Here is a 24576-nt window from a genome sequence, read left to right on the forward strand (position 1 = left end):
GATGTGCACTACCTGGGGGCAGCATGAGTTAAGGTTCAATACCTAAGACAAAACCACCACCCGAGCCACAAAAACAAATCTTCCGTAATTCGTAATATGTTAAAAAAAAAAAAAATCCTTCATACTATGTTAAAAAAAAAAGAAAAAGAAAAAAATCAGGCAGAAACATGATGACAGAATTTCCTTCAGAACCTCTGCTACATGGAAATGAACACGAAAGCTTTTAATTTAGCTGAGATTTCACTCTGAAGAGAAAGACGTACAATTTGTTCAGGACGAGTTGACAGATGGGAAAATTAAGTCCTCCGTTATTGTTCCATTTGCTGGATGCAGAAAATACTTAACACTTACCGAGGACTTGGAGGGTGGGAAGAGCTATGAAATATCAGCTGTCTGGACAAAAATTAGAGACAGAAGTGTCTGGGGCTGATCCTGGAGATGCCGCATGCTTCCAGCCACTCCAAAAATCAGCTTTTTTCCTTGAGCATTCCCCAGCGATCTCCCTGTGGGAAAGCAAAGGAATAAACGGGTGAATTTAGTATTAGACCTAAAAAGCAGAATTACACAAGATCCTTTCAGTTTGATGTCTCCACCCTGCAAACTCTTTCAAAACAGTAAGTTCTCTCTTTCAGTTTTGAATTTTCCTTTTTATTTTTTTCCCCCAAGTTGGAAGCCTTTAGCTAAAATATCTTTTCTTTTCTCTGCTAATAAAGTAAGACTGTTAGCGCTGGTTTTCCCTTTCCCATTGAAGATGTCCTGCAGTTTTTTCCCATCTGGGGACCCAAATCCTTTAAAATGATACCAAGAAATAATTGGCACCTCTTGGCCACGTCGTGGCCAGTCCTGCTCTCACATCTGGGCTCTCTCAGACAATGAATTCTGGATTAATGGGACAGAATGGAGCAGACTGGAGGCCAAATTCCATTTTGGGAAGCAGAGTTATGATGGAGCTGCTGTACCAGGGATGCCAACAGGAGCCAGGGCTGGTGCCAAAGTGAAAACCAGCTCTAAAATGATGGCCAGGAAGGAGGTTTAGGGCAAAAAACCACCCAACCCCCAGCAAGATCCAATTTTTTTAATTCCAATTTGGAATTCTAATTTGGAATCCAATGATTCCATGCATTACCTCGTGGTTTGAAGCCCTGGGTCTGGTTTGAGGTGCTCAGGACTCTGTTCCACAGCAAACAGGAGGGAATTGGTGGTGGCTGGTTGGAGCTGTTCCTCTCCATCCGCCGGGAATTACCACAATGTATCACAAATTTATTTATCAGAAAGGCGTGGGAAAAGCCACGTTCCTGACAGCCAACACCTCTCCTGACAGACCCAGCCCAGCCAGGAGAGCTCCTGGGATTGGGAAAGACTGGATACACCCAGAGTTATTCCCTTGCTGATATCCTCCTGCATTTACAGTTCATCCCAAACCTTTAGGATTTGCAGAAGTGATCATGGAATCACTGAGGTTGGAAGATCCCTCCGAGATGGAGTCCAACATCAGCCCAGCCCTGCCACCCCACCAACCTTGTCCCCAAGGGCTACATTGCCCAGCCATGGTCCTGGAAGGACAATTGTTCATTGGGAGGCTGGATCACTATCATTCCCTTGGGATCCATTCCAGGAACACCTTGTCATTCCCTTAGGATTCAGCTCAGGAACACCTCAGCCTTGCCTGCCTTGGAAGGAAAATCCCACTGAAGGTAACAAGGAGCACTCAAAGACTGAACTCTCCATCCCATCTCAGACTCTGGAGCTCCCAACTACCTCCAGATCCCTTCAGGCAAAGCCCCACTAGCACTTTTAGCCTTTTCCCTGTTTTTTTCAACCATTTCTTTGCCCATGGACATTTTCTTTGAGGGAAAAAAGAAAAAAACTCCCCAATTTAAAGCCAGCCTATTGTTTTCACCAAACGGAGCTGCAGCAAGATCTCAGAACGTGGTTGTGATTTGCCAACATCTGTTATTTTTACGCATTGTTTTCGTGCCAAGAGTTTCATAAAAGGTGTTATATAAGCACGGCGGATCACAGAATCCAACATGTTGCCACAATTAGGAGCCCACGTGAGCCTTTCAGCCACCATCTCGCCCAGGGTTTTTGTGCTGCTGAACATCTTTCAGCCCAGCTGGGCACAGACACGAAGATGGAGTGTGGCTGTGCTTTCCTCCTGTCACAGACAGACTGCTGGAACTGACTGATGGACAAGTTCATGGAATCCTGGAATGGTTGGGATTGCAAGGGATCCTTAAAGATCATCTTGTTCCACCTCCTCCCACTGTCCCAGGTCGCTCCAAGCCCTGTTCAGCTTGGCCTTGGACATTTCCAGGGATCCAGGAGCTCTCCACCCTACAGGGAACAAATCCTTCCCAATATCCCACCTAAATCTTCTCCCAGGAGGTTTCAAACTCTGCAGCTATTCTGCAAGGTCCTCAGAATTTTCATGAGGAGTCACAAAGTTCCATGAGATCCTTCTAGACCAGGAGAGGACACAGAAAATGGTGATGGTTGGACTCTGACCTTGGGGTCTGTTCCACCCTCAAAGATTCTGGGATGGATTCCCTTCAGAAGCTTGGCTTGTTGCTCTTTGGCAGAAGAGATACTCACCCTCCCAGCCAGGAATTCCTTCCCAATATTCCATCTTTCCCTGTGTCCTGTCCCTCCATCCCTTGTCCTCAGTCCCTCTCCAGCTTTCCTGGAGCCCCTGGAAGGAGCTCTGAGGATTCCCTGGATCCTTCCCTTCTCCAGGTGAACATTCCCAGCCTGTCTGGGAGGAATCCTGCACAGGAGACTCATCCACAGGTTGAGCTTGGTTCCGACAGAGCTTTGCTGTGCAAGGAACAGATTTCCTGGGACAAACTCCCCAGTTTGGCCACAGGTGAGACTCTGAGAACTTTGGAAATTTCCAGCCTGGCACTACTTTCAATGAAAACCTCCATCTCCTTCTCCTGGGTCAGATATTCTGAGTGCAGTTTCTAATTTGGACCGCGGCTCTGGAAAACTTGATTAGAGAGCTGTGAAAACGGAATTTTTATTGGGGAGAACGGAGCTCTCGCCAAGGTTTATTTTTCAAGGGGCTAAGACCTAATCCTAGAAGTAGTTCCAGGGCTGTGCTAGTCTGGATGCCCTTGCAGTGGTTTATGGCAATTACGCAGCCAAAGCTGGACGGGCTGGCAATGTTTGCTTTGGAAAAGCTGCTACAGATGGTAACCAACTCCAAATGTGCTCCTCACCGTGGTGCAGGCATGGCTGAAAATCCATTTTCTCCCAGGTTGCTCCTTTTCCCCCCTTTTCTGTTTCATTTTTACTCCATTAGCATGTTCCCAAATCCACCCGACCTGAAAACATTGAAAGCAGAGAGCAGAATCACAACCCTGCCTTCAGACACATCTCCTGCCAACTTCCAAAGCTCGAATTCCTGCAAAATCCAGCATAACCCCCCTGTTCAGGTGGATTCCTTCCAGGGAATAGCACATCAGTTTCCTCCAGGGAGCCCACAAGGGTTATGGTGTGGAGAGACCCTCTGGAGGGAGCTTTCCATCTGCGCCGGGTCTGGGCTGAGCTGAGCCATAAATCCAGGAATGCATGGGAAAAGAGCAAATTAAAAGGTGCTACACTTGGCAGAGCCCTCTGTGAGCACAGAGCTCGGGGAAGGTGACACTGCCAGCCAAACACTGCTCTCAATTCCAGAGCAGCACCAAAGGGTTCCCAAAATCCTCTCCCGAAAGGGTTTTCTTTGGGGCAGCAGGGGCAGGATGAGGGAGGTGGAGCCGCTCAGCCTGGGGAAGAGATCTCCAAAAGGAGAGCAAAAAAGATGCGAAATCAGATCTCCAAAATGAGCAGACCTGAACAATTCCTCCAAAATGAGATGTCGTTTAGCCTGAAGAAAAAATCTCCAAAAGGAGAGCAAAAAAGATGCCAAATCAGATCTCCAAAAGGCGCAGATCTGAGCAACTCCTCCGAAATTAGCAGATCCCACAACTTCATCAAGAGTCAGAAAGGAGAGCAAAGGAAAGGATTGTCAGTTTTTAAGGGGGAGAAAAACCCAGGAAAATATGCTTTAAGTTTCCAGGAGAACCCCAGAGTTCGCTTTGTTACGTGAAGATAAAATAAGTGATTCTGCAAGCAGGGCAGAGCTGCCCTGTGCACTCCCTTCCCTCACCACACAGCACAGTTGTGTTTGCACCCAAAATTCCATCAGTGTGATTAAACCCACATCTCCTCACACGTGGACACAGCTCCTTGCTGTCCTGTTCACACTTGTCCCTAAATCACTGGATTTAAACCCAAAGGACACCAGCCAGACACATCATTGCTCAAATCAAATGTGTTTCCCCCCAAAAAATGAAGATCAGGCAGGAGGAACCTCCAGCCAGGCAAGGACTGAACACACACCTCGTCCCCAGTCAGGTACCAAAATCACTGGGATTTTTCCCAAGAAAGAACTTTCTGGGTTTTCAGGCACAGTTTTGGTCACAACTGAATGCTCCGGATCCACCTCAGCCCCCTGGACAAACCTATCCAGGATGGGCAGCATCCCTGTGGGATCACAGGATCACCTCTGAAGGGTCACAGCAATGGGAAAAAGCTTGGTCTGGGACAGGAGGAGGATTTGGAACAGTCGGTGCAGAACGTTGGGAAGGTGATGGAGCAAATCCTGCTGGGATGCATTCCCGAGGGACTGAGATGATGATGGCTGGGAACAGTCAGTGCAGCTTCCCCGGGCACAGATCGTTCCTGGAGGCCTCGGGGATGAAAGGGGAAATCAAGGAGGTTATTTACCTTGGCTCCAGCGAGGCCTCTGGCACAGCTTCCGTAGGATCCTCGAGGCCAGAGGGGTGAGATAGGGACCGGATAAGGGAATGAGCAGGAGAACTGGCCAGGCTGCCCGGCTGTGTCCGCAGCACAAAGTCCAGCTGGCAGCCAGGGAGCGCTGCTGTCCCTCGGGATCGATGGTGTCCTTAGCTGCCACCTGGATGGAGGGACGCTGACCCGGCAGCAGCACTCGGTGCCGGGGAGGATGGGATGGCTGTGCCGAGAGCCTGGGACAGGCTGGACAGGGGACAGGGACCGTGGGAGGACAAACGCCACGTCCTGCCCCGGGCTGGGGTCAAACCCACCCCAGGAGCTGCCTGTGCTTCCCTGCGGCTCAGCCTGGCGTTCCCAAGGGACACTTCGGGCAGTTTCCATGGAAGTAGCACAAAACCTCCGTTCAAACCCAAACTCCGGCGGGGAGCGCTGAGCTGAGCGGCGCTGCCAACGCCACCTCCTGGTGCCTGCATGGAATCATGGATTGGGCTGGAAAGGACCTTGCAGAGCATCCAGGGCCAGGACAGGGACACCTGCCACTGTCCCATGCTGCTCCAAGCGCTGTCCAGCCTGGCTTTGGACACTGCCAAGGATCCAGGGGCAGCCAAGCTTCTCTGGGAATTCCACTCCAGGGCCTCCCCACCCTGCCAGCCAGGAATTCCTTCCCGATATCCCATCTCAAACTCCTCCACGCAGGGAGCAGCAGTGCCCAGTGTGTTGCCATAGCAGCACATTCCCACCCAATCCCATCCATTCCCACCCCCTGCCTAAACCTCGCTCTTGGCATCGCTGCTGGAGATCCTCCCGAGGGCATGCCCAGCCCCACACCCGCCCCACCCCAGGGGATCCCCGTCATGCCAGCAAAACCCCCCAAAACAATCCCAGCACCCACGCGATGGCCCGGAGCTCTTCCCAAAGGCAGCAAATCGCTGCTGGGATTTTCCCGGGGGGTCTGCGGGGTGTGAACCCCCCGAGGTGGGAGCTGCTCTGCGGAGGGCACTTCCAGCTCAGCCCGTGTGCTATTCTGTCCCCGAGAGCCACCGCGGCTGCTCCCAGCGAAGCGCCTGGCGCTCGGGAGGGAGCAGCATATGGGGCTGAGGTTCTCCAGGCTGCGGGTCTGGTGAGCAGCTCCTCCTAAAGAGCTGCTCTGCCGCTGGCCTGAAAGAGCAACTCCATCAGCTCCAGCAGCAGACCTTCTGCTTCCCCCAATTCCGGATTCATCACAGACACTCCAGGCTTCCTCCTGCTTTAATTATTTAAAAATCCTGACTCCGGTTGTTTATTTGCAGGGGCTGTTACCGCATTCAACTATTTTGAACCCGAAAAAAAAAAATAAAAAAGAGAATAAAAAATTTGAAGCCTTTCCCTCATTCTGCCAGTGAAGTTTAATTCACTCTAATTATTTCATATTACTTAGACTGTAATAGTTTCATAATTTCTAGTATATTAAGCACTTAATACGTTGTGTCATTTCAAGTCGCATATTAAATTCTGCAAAGTACATTTTAATGAGCGCTAAGTAGTGGGAAAATATTAATACAACCTAATGGCTGATTTTGGTGCTCGTGTTGGGAGGCACTGCTGGGGCAGGTGGGCACAGCAGGGGCTGGGTGGGATTTTGGGCTGGAGGGACACCCAGGCCAGCTCTGCTGTGGTTCCTCCTTGGGGTCACCGGGTGTCACTCTGTGAGGTGCCAGCAACGACCCAGCCAGCAAGGAAAAATGCAAGGAAAGAGGCTCAGCTGCCCCTCTAATAGCTCCAAAAAGCTCCAACTCTAATTCCCACAAGTGAGCACCTCTCGGCTTGCAGAGCCTCAGTTCAGCTCCGTGGGTTACACATCCCTCCGTGTCCCTCCGGGCTGATCCTCGCCCTGCACTCACCTGCAGGAGATGCCATCAGCCCTGCTGCTCCCACTCAGGATGGCAGATCAGGGATGGGATGGCTTGTGCAGGACGTCTGCATCCAAAGGAGAGAATCCCAGAATGGCTTGGAAGAGATCCTAAGGCTCATCTCATTCCACCCTATCCCAGGCTGCTCCAAGGCTGTCCAACCTGGCCTTGAACAGTTCAGGGATGAGGCAGAGAACTCATGGGAACTGCCTCTGAGACTCAGAAAAACAAGAACCCAAAACCCTCAGCTAGGCTTCCACCCCAAATGTTTTTAACCTTCATCCCACCCAGCCACGCCCACATCCCCCTGCCCTTCACCCCGCAGGTGAAGGGTTTGGGATGCTGCTCTGCTCTGCTCTGCTCTGCTCCAGCCCGGCTGATCCCGAGCTCGGAACCGGGGCAGAAGGGGAGCTGCACCTCCGGCTGTGCCCGCGCGGTGGCGGCCCAGGCCGCGGAACGGCCTAATGAGCCCCGCAGCTAATTACGGGCGCATCCCGCTCTGCCGAGCTGCCGGGGCTCACAGCGCAGCCACCCGGGATGGGCAGCGCGCAGCCCCCAGGGCATCTCCCCTGCCGCCCTCTGCCCTCGCCTGGTCCCCGGGCTGTCGCTGATCCCCGGGATGCCCCCTGTCCCCTTATCCCTTCCCCCGGTGCCTTCCCCGCACGGGTACCGCGGTGCTCGGTGCATCCGCCCCGCAGCTCCCGGCGCCTCTCCCCGCCGGGTCCTTCCCACCCCCGGAGCTCCCCCTGGCCCCGGCGCGACCTCACCCCGCCCCGGTCCCGTTCCCGTTCCCGGCCCCGCTCAGCGCGAGGTGAATTCTGCGCTCAAACCAGGTATTTCGGGCTGCTGGGTGTGCGCGCACCTCCGCGCCCGCTCTCCGAGCTCATTAATGTGATACCTTCATGTGTGAAACGAGCATAGAAATGGGCATTAATGAGCTCCGGCTGCGGCGGGAGGAGGGGAGCGAGCGGCAGCCCCGCGGGGAGCGGGCAGCACCCCCGGCTCGGTACCGGGACCTGGGGCGACCGAGAGCCCCGGGCCAGCCCCACGCACCAGGCGGCTTCTTAAAGTCGGTTTTTATTAAAGAACCAAAATCACGTACAGAGGGGGCTGTCCCCAGAGCGGGCGAGCGCTGTTGTGCCTCCGGAGCCGCGGGCCGCCCGTTAAAGTGCCGTTACATCCAGAATTTACCGGGAGCGGGGAAGGAGGGGGCCCGGGATGGGGGGAGGATAAATATACATCATAAATAAATAAATAAATAAAAATCCGACAAATACTGTACCAAGAGAATCACAGTACATTTATATCCATTGCACATAGCCACTTTTGTTTCCAGTCTGGACAAGGGTGGAAGAAGCGGACACACGGGGCAGGGAGGGAGGGGAGGCGGAGCGGGGGCTGCCGGCAAGGCTCGGCTCCCCCCGGCCGGCCCGGGACCCCCGCCGTATTGCCAGTCCGAGGAAAGCCGGGCTCCGAGTCCTCTATGTACAGGAGTCTCCTCGTGGAAATGGCTTGTGTGGGCTCTGCCCGCATGGCTTCGGGGCTGGGGGGCCGGGGGGGCTCACTGGGGCAGCAGCGGCGGCTTGAAGGAGCAGTTCCCCGTGCAGTGCCGCGGGGTCAGCATTTTGCAGGAGAAGTGATGCAGCGCGTCGTGAGCCTCTGCGAGGAACCAGCCGTGAGCCCGGAGCCCCCCGGAGCCCCCCGGAGCCCCCCGGAGCCCCCCGGGCGGGGAGCGGGGAGCGTGAGCCCCCCTGGGCCAGCTGTGCCCCCCCGGTCCTACCCCGGTACCTTTCAACTTCTGCTGGATGGCGTAGCGCGCTTTCCTCTCCTGGTCCAGCTCGTTGCACAGAGTGTCTGCGATGGGAAAGTGTCACCGAGAGCCGGGGGACACCACCGGGGGGACACCACCGTGGGGACACCACCGCGGCCACCCCACGGGCACCGCAAACCGGGAGGGGAACGGGGGGACAAAGCCGGGAGAAGCTTCTCGGCTTCCCAAGTAAGGGATTTTTCCTGCTGGGTTTTTAATTTAGGCCGTGTGGAAATGGATGCGAGAGGGAAGGGTCGTTCCCGGCCGTGTAACTGTGGCTCACGGAGGTTCGCGGGGCAGCTCGGAATCCCGAGAGGAATTGGAGGGCGAGAAAAAGTATAGAATAAAATAAAACTAAACTAAACTAAAAAAAAAAACTTTAAAAAAACCACCACCCAAAAACAAAACCAAAAAACCCAAAAACCTAAAAAAGCCAAAACAAACAAACAAAAACCCAAAAAAAACCAAATCAAAAACAAAAAAAACCCCAACAAAACAACAAAATAAACCCAAAAAAACCCAAAACAAACAGAAAAAATCCCACCCAAACAAAAAAGAAAGCAGAAAGAATTTTTTTTTAATTATAAAAAAAAGGGAAAAAAGGAGATAAAACGGGCGGTGGGCTCGGCCGTACCTCGGACGATCTGCAGCTGCTGCACCATCTCTTCCCGGTACGCCAGCTCCCGCTTCATCTGGTCCTGGAAGTTATCTGCGGGGCTCGGGGTCAGCACCGCAGCCCGGAGCGGAGCCGCTCCCGGCCGGGGCGGGGCATGGGCGGGGAACGGGGCAGCGGTACCTTTCAGGCTCTGGAAGTCCCTCTCCAGCTTTTTCCTCAGCTCCATTTGCTCCAGGACCAGTTTTTGTAACTCATCTGTTTAAAAATACACGGCGGGGTTGAGGGGAGCCCGCACTTTTCCATCTGGAGGCGGCTCAGCGCGGCGCTAATCGCATTACGTTACATTAATCACAGGAGTTAATCACTCCTGCAGAAAACACAAATACCTCGAGCGGCGGGGAGAGGCCGGGGGGTGCCGCAGAGCCCCCCGCACCCCGCCCCGCTCCGGGCCGCGGCCCCGCCTCACCTCGGGCCAAGTTTTCGATGTCCTTCTCCACCAGCTGCGTCCCGGTGACATCCATGGCGAGCCCTTCCTCGCCTGCCGGGGGGCAGAGCGCCGTCAGCCCGGCCGGGGGGCTCCGCGCACCCCGCATCGCCCCGCGGAGCGGTGCTTACCTCTGTCGGTATTTACAGGGCTGGGATGAGAGACATTCCTTTGGTCCTGATAGGATTTTCTGCTCTCCAAATCCTCTGCCGCGGAGTGATTGTCTTCTTTATCTTGCTCTTAAAGTTAATAAACCGATTTTCAACCATAAGCAATGAAAGTATGGTCCTGATATATCCTTAATTACATAATTACGGACAAAGCCCTCGTTAAAACCTTCTTAGCGGACATCCTAATCGCTTTGCTGTTGGAAAGTAGCTTGTGGGCAGGAGCTTGGCCCCGCCGGCCCTTCCCCGCCGCACCGGCCGCGGCCCCGGCGGCATCCCCGGCCTCGGGGGGGCCTCAGCCCCGACCCCCGCCCGGAACCCGTTCTGTCGGCTTTTCCCCCGAAAGCCCCCAAACGAAAGCGGCCGCTCGGGTGTCCCCCCGGGGCTGGGCCTCCCCCGGGGCCGCGCCCTCGGTGCGCAGCGACCGCCCTGCCCTGCCCGCGTTACCCTTCGCCTCGGGGGTGCAGAGGAAGGCGGCGGGGGCTCCCAGGGACGCGGCGGGTTTCAGCGGCTGCAGGTGCTCCCCCCTCTCCGGCGCGAACACCTGCAAGAGAGCGAGTCAGAGCCCGGGCCGACCCCGCGGGGACCCCCGAGGGCAGATCCCCCACCGGCCCGTCCGCACCTCGTAGGCGCCGCTGCTGCCGCTCCGCTCGGGGCTGCCGTCGGGGGCTTGGCCGCTCTCCTGCGCGCCCGCCTCGCCCGGCTTCTCCTCGGTTCCCTCGGCCCCGGCGGGCGGCGGCGGCTCCTCGGGCCCTGCCAGCAGCCGCGGCGGCGGAGGCTCCCGGCCCTCGGCGGGGGCCACGGCGGGAACGGCGGCGGCTTCCTCCTCCTCGTCCTCCGGGAAGCGGTTGGACTCCACGTCCACCTCGGGCTCCTCGGCCGTGTCCCCCCCGGGGGACAGCGAGCGGTAGCTGGAGCTGCCCTCGCTGAGGAAGTCCGGCGAGAGGTAGCCGGGCCCGCGGGGCCCCGCGCCGCCGAACGCCTCGCGGGTGCCGTAGAGCTTGGCGATGCTCTCGGCGTCCTTGACCACCGGGCGGAAGGCGGACAGGTAGCTGCCCTTCCTGGGCAGCGGCAGCGGGGCGAGCAGCGCCTCGTCCCCGGAGCGCTCCTCCTCGCCCGCCGCCCGCGACAGGGCGCTGGGGCAGCGCTCGCCCTCCGCGCCCGCTCCCTCCTGCGGGGTGGCGCTGCTCCGGCCGCTGCCCGAGGGCTCCGAGCCCTCCAGCTCCCCGTGCCGCCCCGCCAGCCCCGCCGGCTCGGCCGCAGCCGCCGCCGCGGCCGCCGCCGCCGCCACCACCACGGCGGTAGCTGCCGCCTTGGCCGGGCTCTGCGCGGGGTAGGGCGGCACGGGCAGGCTGCCGGCGGCCGGCCAGAACACGGGGAACGAGGGGTACACGCCGGTGTCCTTGGCGGCCCCGGGCTGGTGGGGCGGCTGGGCCGGCTGGTGCGGATGGGGGTGCGGGGGTCCCCAGAACATGCCGGGGGGCAGCGCGCCGCCCTTGCCCGCCTCGCCGCCCCCCGCGCCGCCCAGCGCCTCCTCCTGCTTCTTGGGGCACAGTCCGAACGCGGCGGCGGGGAAGCCGTACGGGTGGGGGAAGAGCGGCGGCGGCAGCTTCTGCAGCATCCCGAAGCCCTTGCTGGGCACCGGGATCACCGGGTAGCTGCGCACCGCGCCCGCCCCGCCGTGCGCTCCCGCGGCCCCGCCGTGCGCCGCCGCCAGCCCCAGCGCCCCGCGCTCGCCCGCCGCCTCCTGCCCGCTGCACCGGAGGCTCTTGTGCGCCGGGGCCAGCTCGGGGCCCGCGGGCGGCGGCGGGTGCAGGGCGGCCTTGGCGGCGGGGGAGCCGGCCCCGGGCCCGCCGGCGGCCGCCCCTTGCAGGGAGAAGGTCCGCTTGCGGGTGCCGCCGTTGAACATGGCCTTGACATCCTCCCAGGCGTGCGACAGCTCCTCCGTGGCCGTCTTGTCGCTGAGCTTGAGGTGGCGGCGCCAGGAGTTGAAGTTGGCGGCGTCGGGCTGGGTGTACTTGGAGTCCGGGGTGCGGTGGGAGTGGAAGATGAACTTGTTGGGGGAGAAGTACATGCTGCAGTAGCTGCACTTGATGCACTTGGCGCGGGAGCTGTTGTAGCGGGCCGGGATGAAGCTGCCCCGGGAGCCCCAGGCGCACTCGTGCACCACGTCGAAGGCGAAGTTCTCGGGCAGCTTGGGCGGCTTGTGCTCGCCCAGGAAGGACTTGCAGAGCCGCTCCGCCTCCCTCTTGGTGATCATGCCGCAGCGGCGGGAGGAGATGGGCATGGCCCCGGCCCGCCGCAGGATCTCCAGCTGCACCGGCGTGCACTGCACGCAGGTGATGCCCAGGGCCACCCGCCGGTTGTGGATCTCATTGTAGCTGTAGTTCTTGAGCAGCGTGTTGGAGATCTGCGCCAGGCACAGCCGCTCCTGCCCGTCGATGACCAGGGACACGATGGGCACGCCGTACAGGGAGGTCTCACCCACTTGGTTGGGCTTGAGGGTATTGGAGCCCTGGTACGGCTGCAGCTCTTGCTTTGAATTTGGGGAGGAGCTTGCATCTCTCCCATTTCCCATCTGACTGGCGATCGCCTCCATTCCCCCCCAAAACGCCCCTGCAAAACAAAATCGGGGAAAGGCGCAGGTTAGAGGCGCTCCCGGGGCCCCGCCGCCGCTCCCGGCCCGCCGCTCCCGGGGCTCCGCTCCGCGGCCCGGCCGATCCCCGCCGCGCGGCCCAGCCGCTCCTCGCTCGGCACCACCGGCGTTACCCCGACCCGGAGCCCCTCGGGAGCTGCCGCAGGACCCTCCCGGCCGGCGGGCTCAGCCGGGGCCGGAGCGCATCCCCCGCGCCGCTGCCGCCGGTACCGAGCGCCGCCGTATCCTCCGGCCGGGCGCGGCCCCGCGGCTGAGCGGCTCCGGCAGCCCGGGGCAAGGGCATCCCGGGGGGGTCACCACCTCCGCTTCCTTCCTCCCCGAGTCCCCGGGAGCTGCCGCGTCCCTTCCTTTGTGCGGGCTCGCCGGGCCGTGCCGTGCCGGTTTGCGGCGGGCTCCGGGCGGCTCCAACGAATCGCGCCGGAGGATGCGGCCAGCGCGTCCCGGGGGCCCGAGCCCCGGGCCGGAGCGGGCGGGCCCAAACTTGGCGCTCGGTGGCCGCGGGCGGAGCGGGGCGGCGGGCGCGGTGGCCCGGAGCCCCTTTGTCGTGTCCCCGGCAGGCGATTAGGCGCGGGCGGATTAGGGGCCGGGGCGGGGAGCACCCGCCGCACGTAGCAGAAGGGCAGCAGCGAGCCAGGCAAATTGGCTTAGCGGGGAGGGCTCCCGGTGCTTAAGCCGCTTCCGTGGTAATTACACAAAATAACGGGGAGCGACTCCCGAAAACGCGCCCCGCTTTCCGCCCCCCCATCCCCATCCCCTTCCCCTCCATCCGCCGCCCGCTCGCACTCACCGCGCCGCGGAGCCCGGCTGGACGTGCAGGCTCTGCTCGGGACTAGGGGCCGCAGCCCGGGGCCGGAGCCGCCATCGGCCGGGGGGGCCCGTCCGCACCGAGCCCGTTCCCGGGGCAGCCGAAGCGCCGGGGCGCGGGGCGGGCGGGCAGCGGGCGCGCCCTTCACCGACGCCTCGGGGCCGCCGCCCGCCCCGCCGCCGCGTCCGCCCGGGCGAGATGCAACAAGAGCGAGTGACCAGCCGCGCCACCGAGGGAGGATCCGGATCCGTACTTGGAGACGCTGCACATTGATCCGGTGACAGCTAAAATAACGGGAAGACACACCCACTTAGCACCAGCATATTTACATTAACGGCCTCCGGGACCCCGCCGCCGTCAATCACCGATGCGCTCCAGTCAATCACGGCGCGGCTTTAAGGCACGGCGGAACGGGGAGGGAGCGGGAGGGGGGAGGGCGTGGGGGCCGCCACCGAGCGGGGACCCGCCCGGGCTGCCCGAGGTAAGAGCGGGGATCAGCCCCGCGCCGCACCTGCCTGGGGCTCCGCGCCCCCCCCGCGCCCACCTCCCGCCGCGCCGCGTCCCGGGGGAGCGATGCTCGTTGAAAGTTTGCGCGGGGAGCGGGCGGTAACGAAAAGAGGAGCCCGGGGGGAGCGGCGGAGGGACCCCATCGAAGTCGGGGATGCGCTGCTGCCGCGCGTCCCTCTCGCCGCCGGGATGCGCGCTCCGGTGCGGGGCGCGGGTGCGGGAGCGCTGCCGGGGGCGAGGGGGGGACATCGGGTGGCAACGAAATCGCCGGGAGGAGAGGGCAGAGCGGGGCGAGCTCGGGTTGTTCGTTCCCCACGGGGGCTCACGCCACACCGGCAGCACCGGCCCACACCGGGGCGGCTTAGGGGACGCGGCGCTCCGGTGTCCGCCGGTCCTGCCGGCGTGGCGGGGGCCTCTAGCCGCATCCCTGCCCGGGTTGGGTTCCCGCATGCAGCGCTCGTCACGGCCACGTTAATTAAACTGTAATTAATCATCGCGTCCGGCCGCGATCGGCGCAATTACACTGATCAAACAGAAGTTAATAACGGCGCGGATAGCCCCCAGCTATCACTTTTGTGTGCCCCGCGCCTTCCCTTCCCCGCCATCACCGGCGGCACCGGCAGGATGCGGCGGAGCCGCCGCGGAGCGAAACGCAGGTGCGGAGCCAGCCTTCTCCTCGGCGGCCAGCCGAGCTGCGCTCCGCGCTCCCACGCGGGACAGCGGCCGCGGCTCCCCCCGGGACGCCCCGTCGGGGGGACGCGGAGCTGGAGCTGCCGGCCGGGCCTTGCGGCGCGGCCTTCCCGCGATGATCGCAACCCGAGCCGGTAATTATTCCTCGCCTTTTAATTATTTATCCTCCCCAGCCCCCCTCCTGCGGCCGTACGGAGGCAGGAGCGCGGTGAGACGCTCCCGCGCCGGGTCGAGCCCCGCTGCCCCGCTCGCCACCGCGTTCCGGCCGATCCCGCGGCGTTCCGCACCGCAGAGCTGCGGGAGCGGCAGGGAGGCACCGGGAGCGGGCGGCGGCGGCGGCGCGGACCGAGCCGGTACTGCCGGTACTGCCGGTGCTGCCGGTGCTGCCGGTGCTGCCCGTACCGGGGCCGCTCCTGCGGTGCCGCGGCGCGGGGGCGGGAGGAGAGGGGGAGCTCCGGGAGGATGCGGCTCTGCCCCGCTCGCCTCCTGCTCGGCCAGGCCGTGCCGCTGCCCCGCTGCCCGCAGAGCTCGGCCGGAGCCCGGCGCGGCTCAAGCGGCTCCCGGCTCGCCCCGACGGCGGCGCGGAGCCCCGGGGCGAGGAGCGACCCCGAGCCCGACCCCTGCCCGCCGCCCCGGCCGCGCTCCCCGCCGGCGCCCCGCTCCTCGCAGCCGCCGTATCTTTTAACAGTTGAATTGACTGCAGTTTTTGTCAGTTAATTAGGTTTAATTTACATAATTAGTACAGTATAAAGAGTATTGGGGATAATCAGGAGGTACGTCTCGCTTACTGTGTAAACACGGATTCGGAATTAAAAATCAGATGTAATTAAGGCGTGTGCGCGCGGCTTTTAATTGTAATGAATTTCTAATTAACGCTCAACGATCGCCGCACGCGAGAGCCGGGACGTTTGCGGGCGCCGCCGCCCCCCAACCCGGGGACCCCCAAAGCGGGGTCGGGGGGCGCGGAGGGGCCGCGGCCAAAGGGGAGGGCGCTGCGCCCCGACGGGACCCCCATCCTCCCTGCTCCCCGGGCCCGCGCCGCCGGCAGCCGAAGCCGGTGGATAATTTAGGTTAAAACTTAGGGAGCCGTGTCACGGGTGTATAAATAAATAATCACGCGTGGCGGGCGCGGAAGGCCCCGCGCTCCTGGAGGGCTGAGCCGAGATTGCCACATAAATCACGGCGGTCTAATTCAGTGGAAGTTTAATAAACGCCTCCTATTGGAAATGAATGTTCCCCATTTAACAGTTGTATCAGCACCATATAAAACCATGACCCCAATAAATTTAATTTTAGAGGCCGATCAATCCGGGCTTCTCTCCATCGATCCGCGGCGGCTCTGCACCTCCGCAGCCTCTTCCGCGGCCCTTCCCGCCGAGGCGGGGGAAGGAGCGTTTCGATTAGACTCTTTATTAGGAAAAGATTGCTCCGAGAGGCCTGAAAATTAAACGGTGACATTTTAATTACTGGACATTGACAAAGGGAGCGGGCGGCGGCTCTCTGCAGGCCGGGCACACTCCGCCTGACCCGGCTGCTGATCCCCCCGGGGCGGGGGGAGGATGGGGACCCTGCGGGCTCCTGCCCCGCCATCCCCCGGGAGCCTGCGGGCTTCTCCCGGTGCTGCCCAGGATCCCTTCCCAGGGCTGGGCACAGCTGTCCCCACCCCGATACACCCCTCTGTGCGCCCCTTTTCCATGGCCCCCAGCTCTGCCCCATTCCCCCTCCGTGCTCCCCACGACACCCACCGTGCCCCCCACGACCCCTTGCTATCCCCCCTGTGCACCCTGGATGTCCTCAGATCCCCAACCCCTGCAGCTGCTGTCACCTCCTCCCCTTCCTCTCCCCTCTCAGGCCTCCCAAACCCTCCCTGCGGCTCCAAATCTCCCGGTTTCCCTGGGCCGGAGCGGCCGCGGGGCTGCGGAGGAACGCGGCGAGCGGGATCGATAGCCACGACTTTATTGAGGAGGTGACAGCGAACACCTTGGCGGGGACGGAGCGGGACGAGCCCGGGGCAGCTCCCTGTGCCCGCGCCCTGCCAAGGACAGCCGGCATGGACCTCACTCACCTGGCGCGGGCCTGGCAGCTCTGCCGCGGCTGCGGGGAACTTTTCCTCCTCGTGCCCATAAAAGCCCCAGACATCCATTTGCCATTAAACACCTCGCGGGCTCTGCGGCTCCGATAAACCTTGAACTTGCCCCGCGGGCTGTGCGCCGGGAGGGGCTGCCGCTGCTGAGCCGCTAAGGCTCAATCCATAAATCGTGTCCTGAGCGCACACGTGTGCTTTATGGACGGAGCCTCTCCTGAAGGTAACGCAGCCCCGGGTCAGCGCAGCTCCTCAGCCGCAGCGCTCCGGCTGCAGCTTCCCGACGGGAAAAGCACAGGATGGATCACAGACTTGCTGTGGCTGCTTTGAGTTAGGAGAGACCTTAAAGCTCCTCTCGTTCCAACCCCACCTCCATGGGCAGGGACACCTTCTGCTGGAGCAGCTTGCACAACCTTTTTTTATTCGATGTGGCCAAATAATACAATTGGAGAATTTTACATTTCTGTTTCCCCGTTAGGTTTTCCCAGCCCAGGCTGGCAGTGCATCGCTGGTGAGCTGGGGGAGCAGCATGAGGCCAGCAAGTTTAGGGGACCTGATCCCTCCAGCTTTCCACCCCACGGTGCCTGTGAGACCCCCGGGAATGCTGAAGATGAGTTATCCCAAAATAACGGCGATAGCTCAGGATCTCTCCATCCTTCCAGGGGCTCCAGCTCCTCCCCTGTCCCCTGGAGAGCCCCTCTGCCCCCAGGCCTGGCTGTCACCACAGGGACACCTCTCCCACCCAGCTGCGGGGAGGAAGAGCTCCTCACGGAGTTGTGTCCGAGAGGCTGAGCAGCCTGGGAGCCCCTGGAGCATCCTGGCAATGGGATTTTCTGCTCCTGCTCGATGCCCGGAGAGGCCGAAGGGTTCTGTGTGTCTCTGGAGCTCCCCCGGAGCGGAGCCACGGCTTGGGGCTCCCTGCTCTGCCTCCTCGCTCCTCTCCCTCCCCAGCCGAGGCCGCAGCTCCCGAGGGATGTGACAGCTGCTGGATTGTCCCGCCCGGGACAGCGCAGGGCACAGGCAGGGCTGGCATCGCCCCTGCCCAGCCCAGCCAAACCCCTCTGTCACCAGAGCAGCTTTTCCCGCAGCTCTCCCAGAGCCTTCCCTCTCCGCCAGAGCATTTTGCTCCCTGCAGGATTTTTATTTCCCCAGCAAAGCCCCGAATTCCCAGGTTTTGCTTCACGTATTGCCCACACTCTCCCCGCATCAGCACCTGCCCTGCTCCACCCCTTTCCCACGGATCCTTCCAGGTGAACTTTCCCCGCAGGACCACCCAGCTGCGGGAGGCAAGAAAACACACGCGCCGCTCCCAGATTCCATCCTCTCGGGTGTCCGAGGGATCAAATGGAGCTCCCAGGAGCTGCTGGTGGTGATTGCTGGGTGATCAACACGATCCATTGCCGGCGTTAGGACAGGCGCAGGTGAGGGACCCTGGCAGCCCCGCCTTCCCCAGCCCGCCAGGCTCTTCTCGGGAAAACAAAGACTTTGCCTTTGGAATGCTGACAGCGGGATGGACTTGGCCACGGGATACGAGAAACGAAGAATTTTCTAATTCCGTGCTGCGTTGAAAGGAAAACTTCCACGGGCTCTTCTCACAGGAGCTTTGCCTGGCAATGGGAAAGGGAAACGTGGAAAATATTGGCAGTTTCGATACACTTTTTCCCAGAGAGTCCCCACATCCACACTCGCATAGAAATCACCGTGAGTGAGGTTATAGGAGGGGAGAGAGAGAGGTGAGACTGGTGTGGGGCTGCTGGGTGTGTCCCTAAATGAGCTGCTGGGATGGGGAGTGGGATTAGGGGGCTTCAGCTGCATCTGTAGGATGCCCAGCTGAATTAATGTGTTCATTAGAGCTCCTGATGCCATCTGAGCAGGATCTGCCTGTAGGGTGGAATGTTGCTGCATTTCCTGCAACATTTCCAACCAAGAAATGTCCTGATTCAAACCCCAACAAATCTACCTTGAGGTGCAAATCTGCCCACGCCGGGCTCAGCTGGGTCCCACACTGCACAGACATGGACTGGGATATTCCTGGTGCAGGGAGAGGAGCTGGGCTGGGTTGGTGCGGGTGGGGGAACCCTGTGGAGCTCAATCCTCACCCCATTTCCTGCATTCTCCCTTCCCTCTGTGCCCCTGCAGGAATTGGGCTCCACACCTCCCGTGGGGACAAACCCATTGCACACACCAGATCCGAGCAGGTTTGGGAAGGTCCAACCTCGCTGCTGCTCAGCTGGCAGTGCCAGAGGAGCTGCTTATTCCCAAATTTCCCTGCTCTGCCCCCTCATCCCAATTCCCCCAATTCCCCCTCAGCCCCAATTCCCCCAGATGTGGGGCTGGGAGAGAAGATCTCTGGCTGCTCATGCTCCCTCCCGCACCGAATCCAAGGATTTGGGAGAGCAAAGGTGATGGAGACCCCAAACTCCCCCGATGAGCCAACAAGTGAATTATAACTCAGTCAGCACCCTAGCCAGGAGATTTTCCCCATTTCCGTCACCCACATGGATTATCAGGGCGAATCTTCCCCTCCCGACCTCCCTGCCAGGAAAAACAAGAGGAAAAGCTCTGGGTTTGCTGAGTTTTAAACGAAATCCGAGCGAGAGACCTTTTATCCAGGGAGAGCTAAGGCGAACTGTTAGGGCTAAATAAATGGCAGCGCTGCCGACGCCGTGCTTGGCTCACAGGGAGGGAATTTGTCTCACTTTGGAAACAGGACCTGGAGGAATGGGGGCTGTTGGCTCATTCATTGCGCTGTTATCTGCCAGCGAGGTTGTGACATCAGAGCAATTAAGACAAACTTTAGTCTGTAAGTTCATGCCTGCAACCTCTACACTTCAAAAGAAGACAAACGATCCCTCCAAGGGAGGAAACAAAGTCTTTTCCAGGCTGCTTCCAGAATAACATTTAGGATTGGCGGTGCTGCGGGAGGAATGTTTCACTGAATTGTGTGTGTGAGGATTGAGCTGATGGTATAAAATAAACTACCTGAGCCTTTTTTTTTTTTTTTTTTTTTTTTAGCAAAAGTTTATTTCTAATGCAAAGACAAGCAAACAAACCCCCAACCTCCTCCCGCCCAACTCACTCACCCCAAACCTGCCTTTCACATCGGTGTTTTAATTTTTTTTTCCTTTTAATAAGCATTTTAACGCAAGGACTGATTCAATCTGTGTTGGTCCGCTGTGGAAACTTCCCCAGAAATTGCAGGAGCCAGGAACACCCAGCAGGGATGTGGCAATCATTCCCTTTTCCTGGAGCAGCAAACCTGGAGCCTCTCCTTGACCAGCTGCACCCACCCAGCAGCAACTCCAAGGGATGGAAATCTGGATCAGGGTGAAGCTGGGGAAGGCAAAAAGCTTCCTCAAAGCCCATCCAGTGCCACCCTTGCCAGGGCAGGGAACCTTCCACTATCCCAGGCTGCTCCAAGCCTCACCCAGAGTGGCTTTGAACATTCCAGGGATCCAGGGGCAGCCACAGCTTCTCTGGGCACCCTGTGCCAGGGCCTCACCTCCCTCACAGGGAATGATTATTCCCAATATCCCATCTATCTCTGGCAGTGGGAAGCCATTCCCTGTGTCCTGTCCCTCCATCCCTTGTCCCCAGTCCCTCTCCAGCTCTCCTGGAGCTCCTTTAGGCTCTGAGCTCTCCCTGGCTCCTTCCCTTCTCCAGGTGAACATTGCCAGCTCTCCCAGCCTGGCTCCAGAGCAGAGCACTCTCCTCTTTCCCCTCACCTTTTCCATCTCAGCAAAGCCTTTCTGATTCAGGGATCTCATTTTTGTGCTGTCCCTGCTGCTTGGCCCTCCCAGCAATCCCCATCCCCAGCACTGGGAGCAGAGTGAAGCATTCCCAGTCACCTCCTGGTGTGCTGCTGTCCCACCTGACACCTCCTCACAGCACGGGCAAGCCCAGATATTTCTCTTGTTTCCTTTTTTTTTTTTATCTGTTTGCTTTTGTTTCACATTTAAACCCAGCTTTCTGTCCTGCCTGCACAGCCACCAAGTGCTCAGGAAATCCTCTGGACACTTGGAATGTCACTCGTGCAGGAGCAACAGTTAAAAAATACTCTGGAGTCAGGAAATCGACAGTCCAGTCAATAACCCAAAAATAGAGATATAAAATACTTGCTTTAAGGCTGTGTACAGTATAACTGAGGATAATCTGTAAATTGCTCAGCAACAGAAGAGACGTGGGAAGGAAATTCCTTAATGCGGCGGTGAGGAAAAGGCAGCCAACAAATCTCCTGAGTTTGCTGACTCTTCTAGGAAATACTCAGAGTAAAATATGATCTGGATAAACTGTTGAGTCCCAAGCTGGTGCTGCTGCTCCAGGCAGAGCTGGTGGGGTGCTGTGGGTGCTGCAGAGCTCACTGTGCTCCCTGGGATCGCCGCTCCTCCAGCATCCTGCACACCCACATGGACACCACCTCGGCGTTGCCATCGTTGTACTGCACGATGAACGGGTGACCCTGCAAGGGACAGGCAGGGTTAGCCACGAGAAACACAGCCCTGCTGGGCAAAAAACACCTCAGAGCATCCTGCAGGGTGGGTGCAGCCATGGAAATGGAATAGAGCACTGATTGCAAGCAGTGGAATTCCTCCTGGATCGTGTTATCCACGGGATCTGTTTGGAGGAGGATCCTCATGGAGGCAGCAATCCTTGGAATGGAGTTTTTAAAACTGATTAGTTTTTGTTGTTGCTCCTTTTTCCCATTGTGTTTCATCCCAGACCCTTTCCAGAACAGCCTTTCCCTTCTGTGCATTGCTGAATGGTGTTTGGGTAAAATAATATCCCCCCTTCCCAGGACAGCCTTTCCATGCTGTGCATTGCTGAACAATGTTTGGGTAAAATAATATCCAAAAAAACCCCATTAATCATTAATAAAGAGCATTTTCCCCTCTCTTAGAAAGCTCTTCATAGACTCAGCCCTGCTCTGCACATTTTGTCATTATCCAGGTCCTAATCCCACATTTTCCCTCTCCAGGCATCCAGAGCATTTCCAGCATCACCCAAAGCCTGCACACCTCAAAAACAGTGCCTCAAACTGGAGACTCCTTTGGAAGGGTATTCCATATTTCCTCACACTCCTACACACCTTCACAACAAAGCAATAACCACCTCCTTCCCAATTTTTAAATATTCAGCCTTAAAAACACCTGGAAATCAGCACACCCAGCAGGAAACAGGTCAAAAATCCAGCACCAAACTGGTTTTCCTTACTGTGTGGCACTGGGATGCACTGGGATTCCTGCAGGCAGTGGGAAGCTGCTGCTGCTGCTGGAATGCACAGAGCTTGGAGCTGGAAAGGTCAGGCAGGACAGGGCCAGGGAGAGCCCTGAGTGAGTGTCAGGCAGCCTAATTTTGTGTGTCAACCCCGAAAATTAGATAAACAATGACAAACCAGGCTTTTTAAATGAACTTGTCTCATCTGGTTCCCTTGATAAAGGGTACATTGCTCGAGTTGCAGTGTCCCACCAGACAGGTTAACTCTGTCAGAGGGGAGCTCCTCACACAGGGGGATGGGAGTGATTTAAATATCTGACAGGAAATTAAAAGGGCACTGCCCCCCTGCACACACAGCCCTGCTAATTCCAACTCGCTGCTCACCAGCCATCAATCATTTAGCCCAGTCAATTAAATTGCCATTATTCAAGGGTAAAAGTTCCATGGTTTTACCTACCCCTAAAATTCAGCAATTTGCTTCCACGGCCTTCTCCTCTGGCCTGAAAATAAATCTTTGCTTCTGATAATAAACCCCCCAGAGCTTACTGCCACAGACTTTGCCTGGCATCCTGGGCAGGGCTGCAGATCCTTTTCCCAGGAGAGATGGAATTCCCCCTGAGACACAACATCACCACCCACAGCCCCAAACCTGAGCTGCCTGAACCCCAAATGGAGGTCAGTGACACTGCTGGAGTCCATCAGATCTAACCCACAACATCATCTCCTAACATTTTTATCCCTGGCACAGTGAGAGGTTGACTGGGGAGGGCAGCAAATTAGGAAGGACAAGAAAATTCCAAGAAAATGCCAAGAAAATGCCAAGAAAATGCCAAGAAAATGCCAAGAAAATGCCAAGAAAATTCCAAGAAAATTCCTCAGGTTTACGCAAGGAAGGTTGGCAAATGAGTGGAATTGCATTGGTTGCAATGGTGCAATCCTTCTAACATTTATTTTTACATTTCAGCCCGTGCAGCTGAAGGCCTGTGCTCCATTTATTACCGAGCAGCACAGACAAATTACGCCTTTCCTCTCAAAATTTTGAACTCAGCATAACAAAAACCACCATAAAAAGATCCCAACTGTTGCAGCCACAGCCTATCAAGACAATGGCAGTGCCCTCAGACAGCATTTCAAATACAGTTTATTAGTGTGTGATATGAAAAGGGTATTTTTATTGCATGATATAATGCAATGGGACCTTGGGCGCTCTGCAGAAGGACCTTGCACTCAGAAGTGTAATGAACCCATAGTCCAAAAAACATTATACTGTACATTAACCTATCATTAATGGCACATTAGGGCTGGGGGCATTGCACGCTTGCTGGTCAGGGCTCCATCAGGACAGTGTGCAGGAAAGCACAGTCTTCACAGGCTTAAAACAAACAGAGAAAATAAATATCACTGCTGGCTACAGGCTGCTTGGAGGGGAGCTCAGTGGCTGCTGAACTGGCGATTTTTGAGGGGGGATGAGGAGGAGAGAGCAGCAGTTTGTTGAGGTGATGTTGGCACACCCTGAATGCATCAAACAGAGCTTTTCCTGCACTAAACGTGGCACCTGGTAGGGATAAAGTGGGAATTGGAAGGCTGCTCCCCTTCCCTGCCATTCTCTGATTCCTGGTGATGCTTGTGAGGAGTTGGGAATGGGAAGAGCATCCTCTGGCCCAGCTCTGCACACCCCTTGGACACCTGGGGTCTGTTTTGCCTCTGCACCCAGTCCATCTGAGCAGAATTCCAGCTCCTCAGCAGAATTCCAGCCCCTCAGCAGAATTCCAGCTCCTCAGCAGAATTCCAGCCCCTCAGCACCAACCCCATGTGAAATGTGAGCAAACCACCAAATTCCCTATGTTCCCAGAGCAGGTGGGATGTTCCACACCTTCCCCACTCCAGGTGGCTCTGTGCAAAGGAAAGCCACAATTCAAATGTTGTATCAGGAAAGCCTGGCTGGAAGCTCAGCCCTGCAATTCCCCAAAAATTCCAACAGCATATCCCAGTTAGTTTTCCTGCTGCTACTGAGGTGTCAGTGCTATTTACAGCCCTGGTAATTAACTGAGGGCACAAAATGAGGGGAAATTCTTGCCCATTCTCGTGTTGAATGGCAGACAAGTCACACCTCCAACAGGACAAACACAAAGCTCAGCTCTGGAGCTGCACCAGCTTCCCAGAATTCCTGGAAGCACCGAGTGCTGAGTAACCCAAACCACCCCAAACTGACCTCGGGTCCCCCTGCAGTGTTAGGATTTCATCACCCCACCCCTGCCTCCAGTGCTGGAGGATTTTCCATCTCGAGCTGCTGCCTCCAAGGACAAGCCACACTAAATGCTGTTCTAATTATCTGTGCCAGCTATCCACAGCATCCAACTGTGGCTCCCACAGCCAGGAATAGCAGCGAGGAATCCTCAGGCCAATACTCTCACTGCTGGCTCCCAAAACATTGTTAATTCACAGGCACAGAAGGTGGCAGGGCATCCTCAGGGGATGGTCCATGCAGCTTCCAGGGCTGGAGTGGGGCAGAAACTCTGCAGGCTGAACACACGTGAATCCACAGAGGCACAGAACAAACCCATGGCTGGAAGGACCCTGCAAGACACTATTTCAGTGGGATCCAGCCTGCTCCAGCTCATTTTCCTATTCAAATTTTGGGATTTTTTTTACCCCTTTGGGATCCCTTTTTGGGTTTTTTTTTCACCCTTTCATGGAAAATGTGAGCACCTGAAGTGCTTGGAACAGCAGGGCTGGGACGCTCAGTGTGTCTGCAGAGTGTCCCCAAGTGTCCCAAAGGCACAGCAGGGTCAGTGCAGCCTCCTGGTCTCCTCCACAGGACACCTACAGGGATGGGATGGCAGATCCCAGCTCCAGCT

The 24576-nt window shown here is 58.0% G+C and overlaps 2 protein-coding genes and 1 long non-coding RNA gene across 7 annotated transcripts in view; all 3 read right to left on the minus strand.

Annotated features, from left to right (window-relative positions):
- Positions 1-204: 204 nt before the first annotated feature.
- Positions 205-1264, minus strand: LOC146432525 (uncharacterized). The gene is made up of 2 exons (XR_014854170.1): positions 1127-1264; positions 205-503 (listed from the first exon to the last, which is right to left on the minus strand). It is a non-coding gene; the product is annotated as an uncharacterized LOC146432525 (long non-coding RNA).
- Positions 1265-7965: 6701 nt separating this feature from the next.
- SKOR1 (SKI family transcriptional corepressor 1) lies at positions 7966-13333 on the minus strand. 2 transcript variants are annotated; one of them, XM_085070242.1, is made up of 9 exons: positions 13207-13333; positions 10386-12379; positions 10211-10307; positions 9728-9835; positions 9579-9650; positions 9293-9367; positions 9131-9205; positions 8475-8540; positions 7966-8345 (listed from the first exon to the last, which is right to left on the minus strand). In XM_085070242.1, exons 2-9 carry the CDS (start codon positions 12360-12362, stop codon positions 8248-8250), a joined length of 2568 nt encoding a protein of 855 aa, XP_084926368.1. In that variant the 5' UTR covers positions 12363-12379; positions 13207-13333; the 3' UTR covers positions 7966-8247. The 2 variants fall into 2 exon arrangements, with proteins under 2 accessions (XP_084926368.1, XP_084926369.1); XM_085070243.1 differs by having other exon boundaries at positions 8467-8540.
- Positions 13334-20759: 7426 nt separating this feature from the next.
- MAP2K5 (mitogen-activated protein kinase kinase 5) overlaps positions 20760-24576 on the minus strand; it is a 112847-nt gene continuing 109030 nt past the window's right edge. For all 4 annotated transcript variants that reach the window (XM_085070245.1, XM_085070244.1, XM_085070247.1 and 1 more), the window contains one exon: positions 20760-20963. In XM_085070245.1, the coding sequence (XP_084926371.1) occupies positions 20862-20963 (102 nt within the window). In that variant the 3' untranslated portion in view covers positions 20760-20861. The remainder of the gene's footprint in view (positions 20964-24576) is intronic.

Source organism: Lichenostomus cassidix, chromosome 10 (genome assembly GCF_008360975.1).
Source record: "Lichenostomus cassidix isolate B80296 chromosome 10, HeHo_3.0, whole genome shotgun sequence".
Lineage (NCBI taxonomy): Eukaryota > Metazoa > Chordata > Aves > Passeriformes > Meliphagidae > Lichenostomus > Lichenostomus cassidix.